The sequence below is a fragment of the Calidris pugnax genome, unplaced genomic scaffold (assembly GCF_001431845.1).
Source record: "Calidris pugnax isolate Ruff unplaced genomic scaffold, ASM143184v1 scaffold248, whole genome shotgun sequence".
Lineage (NCBI taxonomy): Eukaryota > Metazoa > Chordata > Aves > Charadriiformes > Scolopacidae > Calidris > Calidris pugnax.
The window spans coordinates 206112-221882 of record NW_015090965.1 but is presented as its reverse complement, the minus strand read 5'-3'; the positions used below and the strand labels follow the sequence as shown (position 1 = coordinate 221882).

The 15771-nt window shown below is 41.8% G+C and overlaps 1 protein-coding gene across 1 annotated transcript in view; it reads left to right on the top strand.

Annotated features, from left to right (window-relative positions):
• The window catches only part of RASSF10 (Ras association (RalGDS/AF-6) domain family (N-terminal) member 10), a 7623-nt gene extending 1430 nt beyond the window's left edge, over positions 1–6193 (top strand). The window contains exon 2 of the mRNA XM_014952553.1: positions 5329–6193. Coding sequence (XP_014808039.1) covers positions 5329–5457 — 129 coding nt within the window. The 3' untranslated portion in view covers positions 5458–6193. The remainder of the gene's footprint in view (positions 1–5328) is intronic.
• Positions 6194–15771: the final 9578 nt, after the last annotated feature.

Genomic DNA, 15771 nt, shown 5'->3' with positions numbered 1-15771 from the left:
GGGGCGGCCGGCGGCGGGGGGCGGCGCGGCCGGGTGGCTGGAGCAGGCGCGGGCGCTGCGCAAGGACCGCGCCGACAACGACGAGGACTCGGACACGGGGCTGAGCTCCATGCACAGCCAGGACTCGGACTCGGTGCCCGTCTGCGAGTCCCTCGTCTAGCGCCCTGCCCGTCCCGCAGCCCCGGGGGTGGAGGGGCGGGCTCCGGGCTGGCTCGCAGCGAAGCCGGGCACGGTACGGGCGGCGCGGTGTCCGGTGCGGTGTCCGGTGCGGGCGGAGCGAGGCTGCCGGGGCAGAGGGAGGTGTAGGACTGCGGGCAGGAGAGAGAACTCCCGCTGCGGGAGGCAGCCGCACGGAGGAAACGTTTTAATGTTAGCTCTTGAGCTGAAACTTGTTGTAACTAGCCATCCCGGGCAGCGTTTGGGCTGGCTCGCCGGTACTAAAACGTTTTAATGTTAGCTCCTGAGCTGAAACTTGTTGTAACTAGCCATCCGCGGGCAGCGTTTGGGAGAGAAACCCACAGCCTGCTTTTGTTTCGTTCACGTCTGGGATTGCTCGCTGCTTAAATCCTGCTGCCTGCTTCCCTCCCGAGGTCTCCTTGCTAGGTCTTTTAATCCTACGATGTCCCTAGTGTAGCACAGGCTACTTGGGATAGGCTCTTTGCGAGTAACAGGCAAAGGAGGCAGGCTCCCTAGGGTAAATCAGTTACCTCCTTACCATTTTCTCAGCATTGCAAAGTCAGATGGTGGGTTATACTGGTTGTCATTTGCAAACACACCCGACGCCTTTAACATGCAAAAAGCCACCGAGACTAAAGCTGCTGGTCGTTTAAAAACTAGGGAAGAAAAGAGATGTCAATGCTACTGAAAGTGACACTGGCATCTCCCAGGGGGAAAGCTTTTGGAAGGTACTGCAGGTCCTTTTGGCGGCAAAAAGGGGTGATAAAGAACTTTTTTTAAAAAAAACACCACCAAAAAGAACCCAGACTAAGTCAAAATACAGATTAACATGCTGTATTAACTCTGCTCTGCGTAGTGCTTTTCTAATGCATAGATAAGAGTGCTTTGTTTAAAGGCATACTAAAGAAATATATTGGTATCAAATGTTTATTTGACAGTCATTGAAAGTAATTAGCGGTGCCTGTGTACACAGCCTTCAACTACATTTTTTGCACTAGGCTAGCTGATATTTGGCTGAGCTTGGCTGTAGATAAACAAAGTACAGAATCAGCTTGAGCTACCATTTTTAATGCCATAGTTCCTATCAGGCCAAGAGACACAACGATAAAAGCATGACTCAAGCCCTACCTGCACTACAGCTTAATCTTTTCAGTTATTCCAATTAAAAAAAAAAAAAAATACGGCATCAGCTGTAACATGCATTTCACTTAACTGCCAAGTCTTCCTCTGCAGCTTAACTCTTACCAAAAAGATAGGATCTGCTCTTACAATAAGAGACATTAAGGATTCTTATATTCCAGAATAATTGCAGAAACAGTTTAAGCAGTTAGAGACCAGAGAATGTTTAGTCAGGTCCGACTGACGTTGTGAACTTTTTTAAAACTTCTGAGATTATTATTTATGTAAGGCTATTTATGAAAGTTTTCATTTAATGATAAAGTATAAAAGAGGGGTACACCAATAGACCAGTTCTTTGTTTTCTATATAAACCTCACAGCTTCCTCACCTGAAGACCGGGTTCCACTCTTTTGCAGCATTCTTGCTGGTAGGAATTCTGTTGGACAACAGACAACTAGACTCTGCAACCGGTCAGTTTGAAAGCAAGCAGAGAAATACTGGCTGTGGGTTTCTTGGGGGTATACAGTTCCCTATACATCATCATTCTTGATAAATGTTATTCCACTGAATTGGTCTCGGTTATAACAAACTGGTTTATTTTAAACACTGATTATATAATTTTTCTTCATATTTTAGTCAACCTTGGAAAATATTTAAGAACCTATTTTTAGAGCTAATAAAATTCTTATTAAGACTAAATGAGCATTCCCAATTGAGTGTGATTAAAAAATACGTATATCTGTATATATATTTCTCAGGTCTGGGATGTTGTGTTTTCTTGTAGTGTCATTGACCCTCTTGCGGAGTGAATAGAAATATACACCAAGTCAGACATCTCCAGTCTGTCTCAGGACAGCACTGTCCCCTCACTTTCTGATGGCACCAGGTGCTCCCTCAGGTACGAGTTACGGAGTGCGTGTTCCTCAGATCTAGTCACTGCAGGGGCAGGGCAGCGTAGTGGCATTTAGAAGTGTTGGCACTTGCCCAGAGTGAGGAATTTCACTCTGCTCTGCAATTAAAAATATTTATATGGAAGTAGTGCTGAAAAATAAGTTAGGGGGTGGGGGAGTCGTGTTGTTGCCCTGCATTATATTAGCCAGTGTGGATGCAACAGGTGGGTGATGCAAGTATCTGTTGATAGCTTCTCCAGCGACTGATGTAAGCAATAAACCTGAAACTGCTTTACGTAAGTTCTCCCATTAGACACACCAAGCAAATAAAAAGCAAGCACATCATAGAAATAAGCTGCAACAGGCCATACATAATTATACTATTGATACAGGCGTTAGGTATTTTGTGAAGCGGGAGGTGAAGAAGCCAGGAAATTCAAAGTTGCAAAGCAAAGTCTGTCTACTCATCCTCAGGTAGGAAAATCCTTAAAACCAGGACAAAACCCCTTCTGCTCTAGGTCGTTGAGTGACACACTTGTAGGGTACCATGCAGTGCTTGCTCTTTGCCTCTCGGTACCCTAAATATTGATGTGGTAGATCATGACACTGCTGAGGTGCTGGTCGCTATCCCATAAGGATGGGTGAGAACACTGCAGATGGCACTGCAGTCTCAAGGTTTTTGTAGGAGCTGCAGTGACTTCCTACGAGCACATATTTGAATGTCTTCCTATATTTTGCAGGTGAAATGGGGTATATTTATTTGATATTTGAACAGTTACAAATGCAATTGCAACAGGCTAAGTTTTTGTTCCTGTACACAGACTGAATTCAAACATCTTCACAAATCCCTCTCTCTCTTAAACCATTATTAAAACATTAGTATACAAGAGGAAATCACTGTTTGCATTGGACCGGGTACTTCCCCCTTCCCATCTTCTGGACTTGCATATTCTCACTTAGATAATACAGACAAGCTACAAGATGCTTGGCTTTGACCGGGAATTTGGCTCTGGGGTTTTGCTAAGCACATAGCCAAGTGTTAAGAAACCTGATTCAGAATCACAGGTAGAAAGGTAGGATTTTTATCTCCTTTCCAGTTCTGAGAGAATGGAAGATAAAAAGAGCAGCAGAAAAAACCAACCAACATCACGACAGAAGTCTACCTTCTGGCACTGCCAAGAGAAAGGTGAAAGCTCTAACACACACCTGCTTTTCTTCTTACTAGTTTTTAAATACCTTTCAGTTCTACTTTCCAGAGTCAAGTCCAGTCTAACCTTTGTCTCATCCTAAGACCAGACAAGCAGATTTAGATAGTCATAAATCAAATAAAAAGCTAACAGAATTAAGAACTATTTAAGATAAATCTATGTACAGTACCGCTTTGCTCTATTTAGTCAACACACTATCTGCTCCTCAAAGGAATTGTCAGGGACCAAGGCCGCCAGGCCTCTCTCAGACACAATACCTGCAGAAATCAAAGGGAGTTTTGTCCAGGAGACATAATCAGAGTCCAATCAGGCCTTGGTTTCAGGCACCCTCTCAACAAGCATTATCAAGCACTACTACACAAGTCCTGTCTGTTTGCTGCCCTTGGCCACATCTTTTCTGACCCTACAGGGCACTTCTTTCTGTTTTGTGCCTGTACAAGAGTCCGTGGGACCATATAGTGAGCCGGATCAGGAAAAAATTGATGTGCTTTAATTTAGGCAAGTCCCTGATGTGGCTCAATGTCACACAAATACCTACACCGATGACAAAGAACAGTGGTAAAAATGAGAAATTGAAGGCAATGCTGACCTGCATGTTGGCAAAAGCTTAGTTCAGCCTGTAAACATCTCACAGAATAAAGAGAAAGTTTTTGCTGGAAGACTAAGGCTGGAGCTGAAGCTTCATTGACATCAGTTACACTCACCTATATTAAACCCAAAATGAGTCAGATAGTCCAGCTTTTAGCTTTGACCTTGTTTCAGAAACCCACTATCAAGCAATATTATCAGAATGAAGACTCTGTGTCAAATTCAATATATTTCTAGTCCTTAACACATGTAAGAGATCTGCCAGTTTGAATAAACGCTTTGTAGACATATCATTTGATGCCTTATATGGGGAGGGAGGAAGGGAGGCAAATACATTTACTGTAATGAACACCACTGACATGCAAAATGAATGACCTATTAATTATTGCCATTTATTCTAAAGCAGTCTGTCGCTAGCCAAATCAGTCTGGTTGATGTACAGTGACAGATTCTGTTCCAAAGAACCAACAGTCTTGGTGTCAGACAAGATATAGCTGAAGGAGGGAAGCAAGTAAGTGGGTGTGAGAGAAGGAAAACATGTCATCAAGCTTTCTTATTGACTGCTTGCGTGAAGCATGTTTTCCAGGTTTACTTTAAAAATAGTCTGTGTGCCTATGTCTGGAGAGACATACACTCAGACCCCCCCTCCTCCCAAATTCTACACTACTTTGGGCTTCCCCCCTTCCCCTTTCACTTGCACTGAGCTGGGACTATAGCTCAATACATGAAAAGGGCAGCACAGGCCTTGAAATAAAATAACAGGTCTGGTGAGCTGTGCTGGTTACTGAGTTGAAATACAAGCCATTGCAGATTGTTGGAAGCAGTTGTCCTTTGAAGTCACTTGATATTATTGCTCCTGAGCTGGCATACAGAGTTTAAAGAAATGAGCATCGCAAAGTGCAGGGAGTCTACACAGATGTTGCTTCTTTTATACAAACTCACATTGCTATATGAACTTGGAAGCTTGACAGAAAGGGAAAAGTTAATAAACACAAAGCAAAATTGGGCTCTGTATGCAAATCAGCCAAATATCTTCAAGCAGAATTGTCAAATAGTATTTTAAAAAATACTGCTTGCATAATTTAACACATTGTTGGTGTAAATGCATCAGAGCAGAAACTTCTATGCAGGGTGGATTGTCACACCCTTTCACACGCTGAATAACACTACTGAGTTGGCCATTGATTTCTTAGAGTGTACAGTACAAACTCTACCAGGGCATTAGCATACATCCTTAAAAATACAACTTCTGCAAGGCTTTGCACACTACCTACATATTAGTTTGTTTACATTTTAAGCTTTAATCGGAAAGTTTTATTAAAATCCCCTTCCCTTAGTTTTGAAAGTGTTCCAGAAACTCACTCCGGGCGCTGCGCAAGGACCGCGCCGACAACGACGAGGACTCGGACACGGGGCTGAGCTCCATGCACAGCCAGGACTCGGACTCGGTGCCCGTCTGCGAGTCCCTCGTCTAGCGCCCTGCCCGTCCCGCGGCGGGCCCCGCAGCGCCGGGGGTGGAGGGGCGGGCTCCGGGCTGGCTCGCAGCGAAGCCGGGCACGGTACGGGCGGCGCGGTGTCCGGTGCGGGCGGAGCGAGGCTGCCGGGGCAGAGGGAGGTGTAGGACTGCGGGCAGGAGAGAGAACTCCCGCTGCGGGAGGCAGCCGCACGGAGGAAACGTTTTAATGTTAGCTCCTGAGCTGAAACTTGTTGTAACTAGCCATCCGCGGGCAGCGTTTGGGAGAGAAACCCACAGCCTGCTTTTGTTTCGTTCACGTCTGGGATTGCTCGCTGCTTAAATCCTGCTGCCTGCTTCCCTCCCGAGGTCTCCTTGCTAGGTCTTTTAATCCTACGATGTCCCTAGTGTAGCACAGGCTACTTGGGATAGGCTCTTTGCGAGTAACAGGCAAAGGAGGCAGGCTCCCTAGGGTAAATCAGTTACCTCCTTACCATTTTCTCAGCATTGCAAAGTCAGATGGTGGGTTATACTGGTTGTCATTTGCAAACACACCCGACGCCTTTAACATGCAAAAAGCCACCGAGACTAAAGCTGCTGGTCGTTTAAAAACTAGGGAAGAAAAGAGATGTCAATGCTACTGAAAGTGACACTGGCATCTCCCAGGGGGAAAGCTTTTGGAAGGTACTGCAGGTCCTTTTGGCGGCAAAAAGGGGTGATAAAGAACTTTTTTTAAAAAAAACACCACCAAAAAGAACCCAGACTAAGTCAAAATACAGATTAACATGCTGTATTAACTCTGCTCTTCGTAGTGCTTTTCTTATGCATAGATAAGAGTGCTTTGTTTAAAGGCATACTAAAGAAATATATTGGTATCAAATGTTTATTTGACAGTCATTGAAAGTAATTAGCGGTGCCTGTGTACACAGCCTTCAACTACATTTTTTGCACTAGGCTAGCTGATATTTGGCTGAGCTTGGCTGTAGATAAACAAAGTACAGAATCAGCTTGAGCTACCATTTTTAATGCCATAGTTCCTATCAGGCCAAGAGACACAACGATAAAAGCATGACTCAAGCCCTACCTGCACTACAGCTTAATCTTTTCAGTTATTCAAATAAAAAAAAAAAAAAAATACGGCATCAGCTGTAACATGCATTTCACTTAACTGCCAAGTCTTCCTCTGCAGCTTAACTCTTACCAAAAAGATAGGATCTGCTCTTACAATAAGAGACATTAAGGATTCTTATATTCCAGAATAATTGCAGAAACAGTTTAAGCAGTTAGAGACCAGAGAATGTTTAGTCAGGTCCGACTGACGTTGTGAACTTTTTTAAAACTTCTGAGATTATTATTTATGTAAGGCTATTTATGAAAGTTTTCATTTAATGATAAAGTATAAAAGAGGGGTACACCAATAGACCAGTTCTTTGTTTTCTATATAAACCTCACAGCTTCCTCACCTGAAGACCGGGTTCCACTCTTTTGCAGCATTCTTGCTGGTAGGAATTCTGTTGGACAACAGACAACTAGACTCTGCAACCGGTCAGTTTGAAAGCAATCAGAGAAATATTGGCTGTGGGTTTCTTGAGGGTATACAGTTCCCTATACATCATCATTCTTGATAAATGTTATTCCACTGAATTGGTCTCGGTTATAACAAACTGGTTTATTTTAAACACTGATTATATAATTTTTCTTCATATTTTAGTCAACCTTGGAAAATATTTAAGAACCTATTTTTAGAGCTAATAAAATTCTTATTAAGACTAAATGAGCATTCCCAATTGAGTGTGATTAAAAAATACGTATATCTGTATATATATTTCTCAGGTCTGGGATGTTGTGTTTTCTTGTAGTGTCATTGACCCTCTTGCGGAGTGAATAGAAATATACACCAAGTCAGACATCTCCAGTCTGTCTCATGACAGCACTGTCCCCTCACTTTCTGATGGCACCAGGTGCTCCCTCAGGTACGAGTTACGGAGTGCGTGTTCCTCAGATCTAGTCACTGCAGGGGCAGGGCAGCGTAGTGGCATTTAGAAGTGTTGGCACTTGCCCAGAGTGAGGAATTTCACTCTGCTCTGCAATTAAAAATATTTATATGGAAGTAGTGCTGAAAAATAAGTTAGGGGGTGGGGGAGTCGTGTTGTTGCCCTGCATTGTATTAGCCAGTGTGGATGCAATGGGTGGGTGATTCAAGTATCTGTTGATAGCTTCTCCAGCGACTGATGTAAGCAATAAACCTGAAACTGCTTTACGTAAGTTCTCCCATTAGGCACACCAAGCAAATAAAAAGCAAGCACATCATAGAAATAAGCTGCAACAGGCCATACATCATTATACTATTGATACAGGCGTTAGGTATTCTGTGAAGCGGGAGGTGAAGGAAGCCAGGAAATTCAAAGTTGCAAAGCAAAGTCTGTCTACTCATCCTCAGCTAGGAAAATCCTTAAAACCAGGACAAAACCCCTTCTGCTCTAGGTCGTTGAGTGACACACTTGTAGGGTACCATGCAGTGCTTGCTCTTTGCCTCTCGGTACCCTAAATATTGATGTGGTAGATCATGGCACTGCTGAGGTGCTGGCCGCTATCCCATAAGGATGGGTGAGAACACTGCAGATGGCACTGCAGTCTCAAGGGTTTTGTAGGAGCTGCAGTGACTTCCTACGAGCACATATTTGAATGTCTTCCTATATTTTGCAGGTGAAATGGGGTATATTTATTTGATATTTGAACAGTTACAAATGCAATTGCAACAGGCTAAGTTTTTGTTCCTGTACACAGACTGAATTCAAACATCTTCACAAATCCCTCTCTCTCTCAAACCATTACTAAAACATTAGTATACAAGAGGAAATCACTGTTTGCATTGGACCGGGTACTTCCCCCTTCCCATCTTCTGGACTTGCATATAGATAATACAGAACAAGCCACAAGATGCTTGGCTTCGACAGGGAATTTGGCTCTGGGGTTTTGCTAAGCACATAGCCAAGTGTTAAGAAAGCTGATTCAGAATCACAGGTAGAAAGGTAGGATTTTTATCTCCTTTCCAGTTTTGAGAGAATGGAAGAGAAAAAGCAGCAGAAAAAACCAACCAACATCACAGAAAGGTAGGATTTTTATCTCCTTTCCAGTTCTGAGAGAATGGAAGATAAAAAGAGCAGCAGAAAAAACCAACCAACATCACGACAGAAGTCTACCTTCTGGCACTGCCAAGAGAAAGGTGAAAGCTCTAACACACACCTGCTTTTCTTCTTACTAGTTTTTAAATACCTTTCAGTTCTACTTTCCAGAGTCAAGTCCAGTCTAACCTTTGTCTCATCCTAAGACCAGACAAGCAGATTTAGATAGTCATAAATCAAATAAAAAGCTAACAGAATTAAGAACTATTTAAGATAAATCTATGTACAGTACCGCTTTGCTCTATTTAGTCAACACACTATCTGCTCCTCAAAGGAATTGTCAGGGACCAAGGCCGCCAGGCCTTTCTCAGACACAATACCTGCAGAAATCAAAGGGAGTTTTGTCCAGGAGACATAATCAGAATCCAATCAGGCCTTGGTTTCAGGCACCCTCTCAACAAGCATTATCAAGCATGACTACACAAGTCCTGTCTGTTTGCTGCTCTTGGCCACATTTTTTCTGACCCTACAGGGCACTTTTTTCTGTTTTGTGCCTGTACAAGAGTCCATGGGACCAGATGGTGAACCAGATCAGGAAAAAATTGATGTGCTTTAATTTAGACAACTCCCTGATGTGGCTCAATGTCACACAAATACTTACACCAATGACAAAGAACAGTGGTAAAAATGAGAAATTGAAGGCAATGCTGACCTGCATGTTGGCAAAAGCTTAGTTCAGCCTGTAAACATCTCACAGAATAAAGAAAAAGTTTTTGCTGGAAGACTAAGGCTGGAGCTGAAGCTTCATTGACATCAGTTTTGGCTGTGGGTTTCTTGAGGGTATACAGTTCCCTATACATCATCATTCTTGATAAATGTTATTCCACTGAATTGGTCTCGGTTATAACAAACTGGTTTATTTTAAACACTGATTATATAATTTTTCTTCATATTTTAGTCAACCTTGGAAAATATTTAAGAACCTATTTTTAGAGCTAATAAAATTCTTATTAAGACTAAATGAGCATTCCCAATTGAGTGTGATTAAAAAATACGTATATCTGTATATATATTTCTCAGGTCTGGGATGTTGTGTTTTCTTGTAGTGTCATTGACCCTCTTGCGGAGTGAATAGAAATATACACCAAGTCAGACATCTCCAGTCTGTCTCAGGACAGCACTGTCCCCTCACTTTCTGATGGCACCAGGTGCTCCCTCAGGTACGAGTTACGGAGTGCGTGTTCCTCAGATCTAGTCACTGCAGGGGCAGGGCAGCGTAGTGGCATTTAGAAGTGTTGGCACTTGCCCAGAGTGAGGAATTTCACTCTGCTCTGCAATTAAAAATATTTATATGGAAGTAGTGCTGAAAAATAAGTTAGGGGGTGGGGGAGTCGTGTTGTTGCCCTGCATTGTATTAGCCAGTGTGGATGCAATGGGTGGGTGATTCAAGTATCTGTTGATAGCTTCTCCAGCGACTGATGTAAGCAATAAACCTGAAACTGCTTTACGTAAGTTCTCCCATTAGGCACACCAAGCAAATAAAAAGCAAGCACATCATAGAAATAAGCTGCAACAGGCCATACATCATTATACTATTGATACAGGCGTTAGGTATTCTGTGAAGCGGGAGGTGAAGGAAGCCAGGAAATTCAAAGTTGCAAAGCAAAGTCTGTCTACTCATCCTCAGCTAGGAAAATCCTTAAAACCAGGACAAAACCCCTTCTGCTCTAGGTCGTTGAGGGACACACTTGTAGGATACCATGCAGTGCTTGCTCTTTGCCTCTCGGTACCCTAAATATTGATGTGGTAGATCATGGCACTGCTGAGGTGCTGGCCGCTATCCCATAAGGATGGGTGAGAACACTGCAGATGGCACTGCAGTCTCAAGGGTTTTGTAGGAGCTGCAGTGACTTCCTACGAGCACATACTTGAATGTCTTCCTGTATTTTGCAGGTGAAATGGGGTATATGTATTTGATATTTGAACAGTTACAAATGCAATTGCAACAGGCTAAGTTTTTGTTCCTGTACACAGACTGAATTCAAACATCTTCACAAATCCCTCTCTCTCTCAAACCATTACTAAAACATTAGTATACAAGAGGAAATCACTGTTTGCATTGGACCGGGTACTTCCCCCTTCCCATCTTCTGGACTTGCATATAGATAATACAGAACAAGCCACAAGATGCTTGGCTTCGACAGGGAATTTGGCTCTGGGGTTTTGCTAAGCACATAGCCAAGTGTTAAGAAAGCTGATTCAGAATCACAGGTAGAAAGGTAGGATTTTTATCTCCTTTCCAGTTTTGAGAGAATGGAAGAGAAAAAGCAGCAGAAAAAACCAACCAACATCACAACAGAAGTCTACCTTCTGGCACTGCCAAGAGAAAGGTGAAAGCTCTAACACACACCTGCTTTTCTTCTTACTGGTTTTTAAATACCTTTCAGTTCTACTTTCCAGAGTCAAGTCCAGTCTAACCTTTGTCTCATCCTAAGACCAGACAAGCAGATTTAGATAGTCATAAATCAAATAAAAAACTAACAGAATTAAGAACTATTTAAGATAAATTTATGTACAGTACCGCATTGCTCTATTTATTCAACACACTATCTGCTCCTCAAAGGAATTGTCAGGGACCAAGGCCGCCAGGCCTTTCTCAGACACAATACCTGCAGAAATCAAAGGGAGTTTTGTCCAGGAGACATAATCAGAATCCAATCAGGCCTTGGTTTCAGGCACCCTCTCAACAAGCATTATCAAGCATGACTACACAAGTCCTGTCTGTTTGCTGCTCTTGGCCACATTTTTTCTGACCCTACAGGGCACTTTTTTCTGTTTTGTGCCTGTACAAGAGTCCATGGGACCAGATGGTGAACCAGATCAGGAAAAAATTGATGTGCTTTAATTTAGACAACTCCCTGATGTGGCTCAATGTCACACAAATACTTACACCAATGACAAAGAACAGTGGTAAAAATGAGAAATTGAAGGCAATGCTGACCTGCATGTTGGCAAAAGCTTAGTTCAGCCTGTAAACATCTCACAGAATAAAGAGAAAGTTTTTGCTGGAAGACTAAGGCTGGAGCTGAAGCTTCATTGACATCAGTTACACTCACCTATATTAAACCCAAAATGAGTCAGATAGTCCAGCTTTTAGCTTTGACCTTGTTTCAGAAACCCACTATCAAGCAATATTATCAGAATGAAGACTCTGTGTCAAATTCAATATATTTCTAGTCCTTAACACATGTAAGAGATCTGCCAGTTTGAATAAACGCTTTGTAGACATATCATTTGATGCCTTATATGGGGAGGGAGGAAGGGAGGCAAATACATTTACTGTAATGAACACCACTGACATGCAAAATGAATGACCTATTAATTATTGCCATTTATTCTAAAGCAGTCTGTCGCTAGCCAAATCAGTCTGGTTGATGTACAGTGACAGATTCTGTTCCAAAGAACCAACAGTCTTGGTGTCAGACAAGATATAGCTGAAGGAGGGAAGCAAGTAAGTGGGTGTGAGAGAAGGAAAACATGTCATCAAGCTTTCTTATTGACTGCTTGCGTGAAGCATGTTTTCCAGGTTTACTTTAAAAATAGTCTGTGTGCCTATGTCTGGAGAGACATACACTCAGACCCCCCCTCCTCCCAAATTCTACACTACTTTGGGCTTCCCCCCTTCCCCTTTCACTTGCACTGAGCTGGGACTATAGCTCAATACATGAAAAGGGCAGCACAGGCCTTGAAATAAAATAACAGGTCTGGTGAGCTGTGCTGGTTACTGAGTTGAAATACAAGCCATTGCAGATTGTTGGAAGCAGTTGTCCTTTGAAGTCACTTGATATTATTGCTCCTGAGCTGGCATACAAAGTTTAAAGAAATGAGCATCGCAAAGTGCAGGGAGTCTACACAGATGTTGCTTCTTTTATACAAACTCACATTGCTATATGAACTTGGAAGCTTAACAGAAAGGGAAAAGTTAATAAACACAAAGCAAAATTGGGCTCTGTATGCAAATCAGCCAAATATCTTCAAGCAGAATTGTCAAATAGTATTTTAAAAAATACTGCTTGCATAATTTAACACATTGTTGGTGTAAATGCATCAGAGCAGAAACTTCTATGCAGGGTGGATTGTCACACCCTTTCACACGCTGAATAACACTACTGAGTTGGCCATTGATTTCTTAGAGTGTACAGTACAAACTCTACCAGGGCATTAGCATACATCCTTAAAAATACAACTTCTGCAAGGCTTTGCACACTACCTACATATTAGTTTGTTTACATTTTAAGCTTTAATCGGAAAGTTTTATTAAAATCCCCTTCCCTTAGTTTTGAAAGTGTTCCAGAAACTCACTCATATTCCATGAAAAACCAGTTTCCTTCCCAATAACTTTTTTCCTCCTTCCTACCCACCTCCTCTACTCATCAGCATCCACTCTGACTCTCATGAATAGTCTTGTTCAAATTGGTGGGACTCCATGGATTCAGTTTCAGGATCCTACTCAGTAAGAAATCTGAAGAAAGCATGTTTCTCTCTATATCTTGGATCTTGGCAAAAACTCATTATTTGTGTAGTACATGGCAATCTCAGCAGTACTTCTGTAGTTCTTTATGTAATAACATGTCATATGGATTAAGGACACACTCTCACCAGCTGTTTTATGCCTCTGTTGCTCAACTCCCTTTTTGCATGCTTTTTTTTTTTTTTTTTTTTTTTTTTTTTTTTTTTTTTTTTTTTTTTTTTTTTTTAATAAACATGTTTCCAAGTTACCTTCTGAATTTTCCCCTTCTCCTGATTTGGGGCACGTACTGCTCACATTGGGAGGGAGCACATCCCCACAGATGATATTCTGGGGGGAATGTTACTTGTGGAACATTGGGAAAGGGAGATATGGTTTCTATTCCTGGTTTGAAGAATAACTTGAGTAATGAGTGGTATCTCATTTCCCTTGGAGCGTAAGCTTTTGATGAAGATATTTACTGTGTGATTGTATACCATCTGGCAGAAGGAGGCTTAATCTACTCGAGGCCTTCTAGGTACGGCTATGATGAAAACATTAAACAATTTCACTCATCTGTGCCTCAGTTCCCTTAATGTTGAAGTGCGTGTTCTTCCCTTTTCTAAATGGTTTCAAATCATCTTTCCCATTTAATAGCTCAGTGAAACCCCTACAGAGTGATTTCAGAACACAATCCTCCTAGGTCAGTCTTGGGATTTTATAGATTTTACTGGGGAGGAAAAAACAAAGCAAAACCCAACAAAAAACCAACCCTGTGACTCATAGAAAGAGCTCTCACATATCTGAAACATACTATCATCAGCATACTAGCACTGCACTTCACATGGCTCAATTATGGAATTATTTAGTCTATTATCTCAAAAAGAAATACTTTTCATCAGTCAAATTGTGCTCCTAAGCAGGTCTTTGAAAAACGTGTTAAAAGCCTTTAGGAAAAATATTTAATCCCTGTTCCAATTTAATGTAATCTCCTTGTTTTAATCTCTTACAGTGTAATTTTTGTTTTTTTTTTACAGGTAATCAGGCTATTAGTTTATGTGTTTAATTATCGGTGTAGCCTAATAGTTGGGTAGGGTTTTTTTCCCCTGCCTTCCACTGAATCTCCACTTGATAGACATATTTTAAGAACAGACAAAAAGTGAGTTTGAAAATTAGAGAGACATGGATCACCTTTTGAAAACGTTGGTGCCTGTTCTTCCTACCCCTAGTACCGAAGCAAATTATTTGCTTTCAACTGCAGACTTCTAGCTTTTTAGTGTTTCCCTTTCTCTCACAGTTGCTCTTCACCTTTTCACAGTAAGGTCTCTCCATAATGCTACTACAGGTTTCCTTTTTGGAGTGACCGGATGACTGATGAATCACCAGTAGGTTAGAAGCTTAAAGCCAGGATTATCATATTTTGCTATAATCCTGTCCCTGCACATTTTCTGCACATCTCTTACTTTTCCTGCTTGGTCTCACAATAAAAAAAAAAAAGCATCACTCTGACTAGAAAATAGAGGGTCAGGCACTCCAATTTTGCTATCCTTCAAAGGAAGATATAGCACACACAGCTCCAGGTGTCCTGGATCTGTAACACAGAGAACGGTACATCCAATGTACCATCCAATGTACCAATCCATACAAGAGAGCTGATGAGAAATGTCTTTCCTAGGCTAATTGAGGAAGAGGCAAATTAAAGCTAGCATACTGTAAATTGCTTATTCTTAGCCCTGATACAGGTAACTGATGTTCTTCAGCAGATGATTCCAGTGTGAAACTGAATAACCTGATCATCTGATTATCTTGAATTAATTTTTACATACTTACTGACTTCAGGGTATGGATTTTGAAAAACAGTATCCCCTGCTCCTTACCTGTCAGGTGCACAGTTAGGTAAGAAAACAGCATTCTGGCTTAGAGGGATTTATAAACTAGTCAGGGTAGTAATGAGCAGGGATCCTGCTGCTTTCTGGTCTGGTGGGAATGGAAAACTTTCCTGCCTCTGCGCTGCCAAAATGAGTTGGGGACGGACAGGGACAGGAGTGTCAAGAACGAAGCAGTGTCCCAAGAGAACACCACTGAGCCCAAGAAACACAAAGTGGAGAGGAGATAGCTGAAGGGAATGAACAAGGAAGGACAAAAATCAGCAAGAAGCGGGGACAATAGAGAAGCAATACACTCCATTCCTAGAACACTAAGCCTTAGCAGCCATTTTACGATCCTGGATCTTGTCATCGTGCTCCAAGTGTTTACCTCCATGATTTGCCAAAAACAGTGGCACAAAGTAAACAGGGTATTTAGCTTAATTTAACAGGCAAGTTTAAGGTAAAAGCAAATCCAGACCTATTACTCCAGTTTACACAAGCCAGCTTGCAAAGCATGTGCAATGGCATTTCTATATGTTTTGCAAACTAGTGTGTGTAAAACTGACCAACGGAGCCAGATTTAACTTTCAGTTGTTTAAAGTCTCTTGCCATGTGTCATTGAAGTGATTCACATATGGATCACTTAATCTAGTTAATGAACACAATTACCATGTTTCAACAATATTAATTGGACCTGTACTTATAGTCCTTTCCACATTTCACCTTCACAACCACCTCCCTAATTACCAACTCCTATGGCTTTAGTATGCCTAAAGGAATAGTTTAGCTTTATAGAACATATATTTAATTATTAACTTCTCTCTCATTTTCCCTCC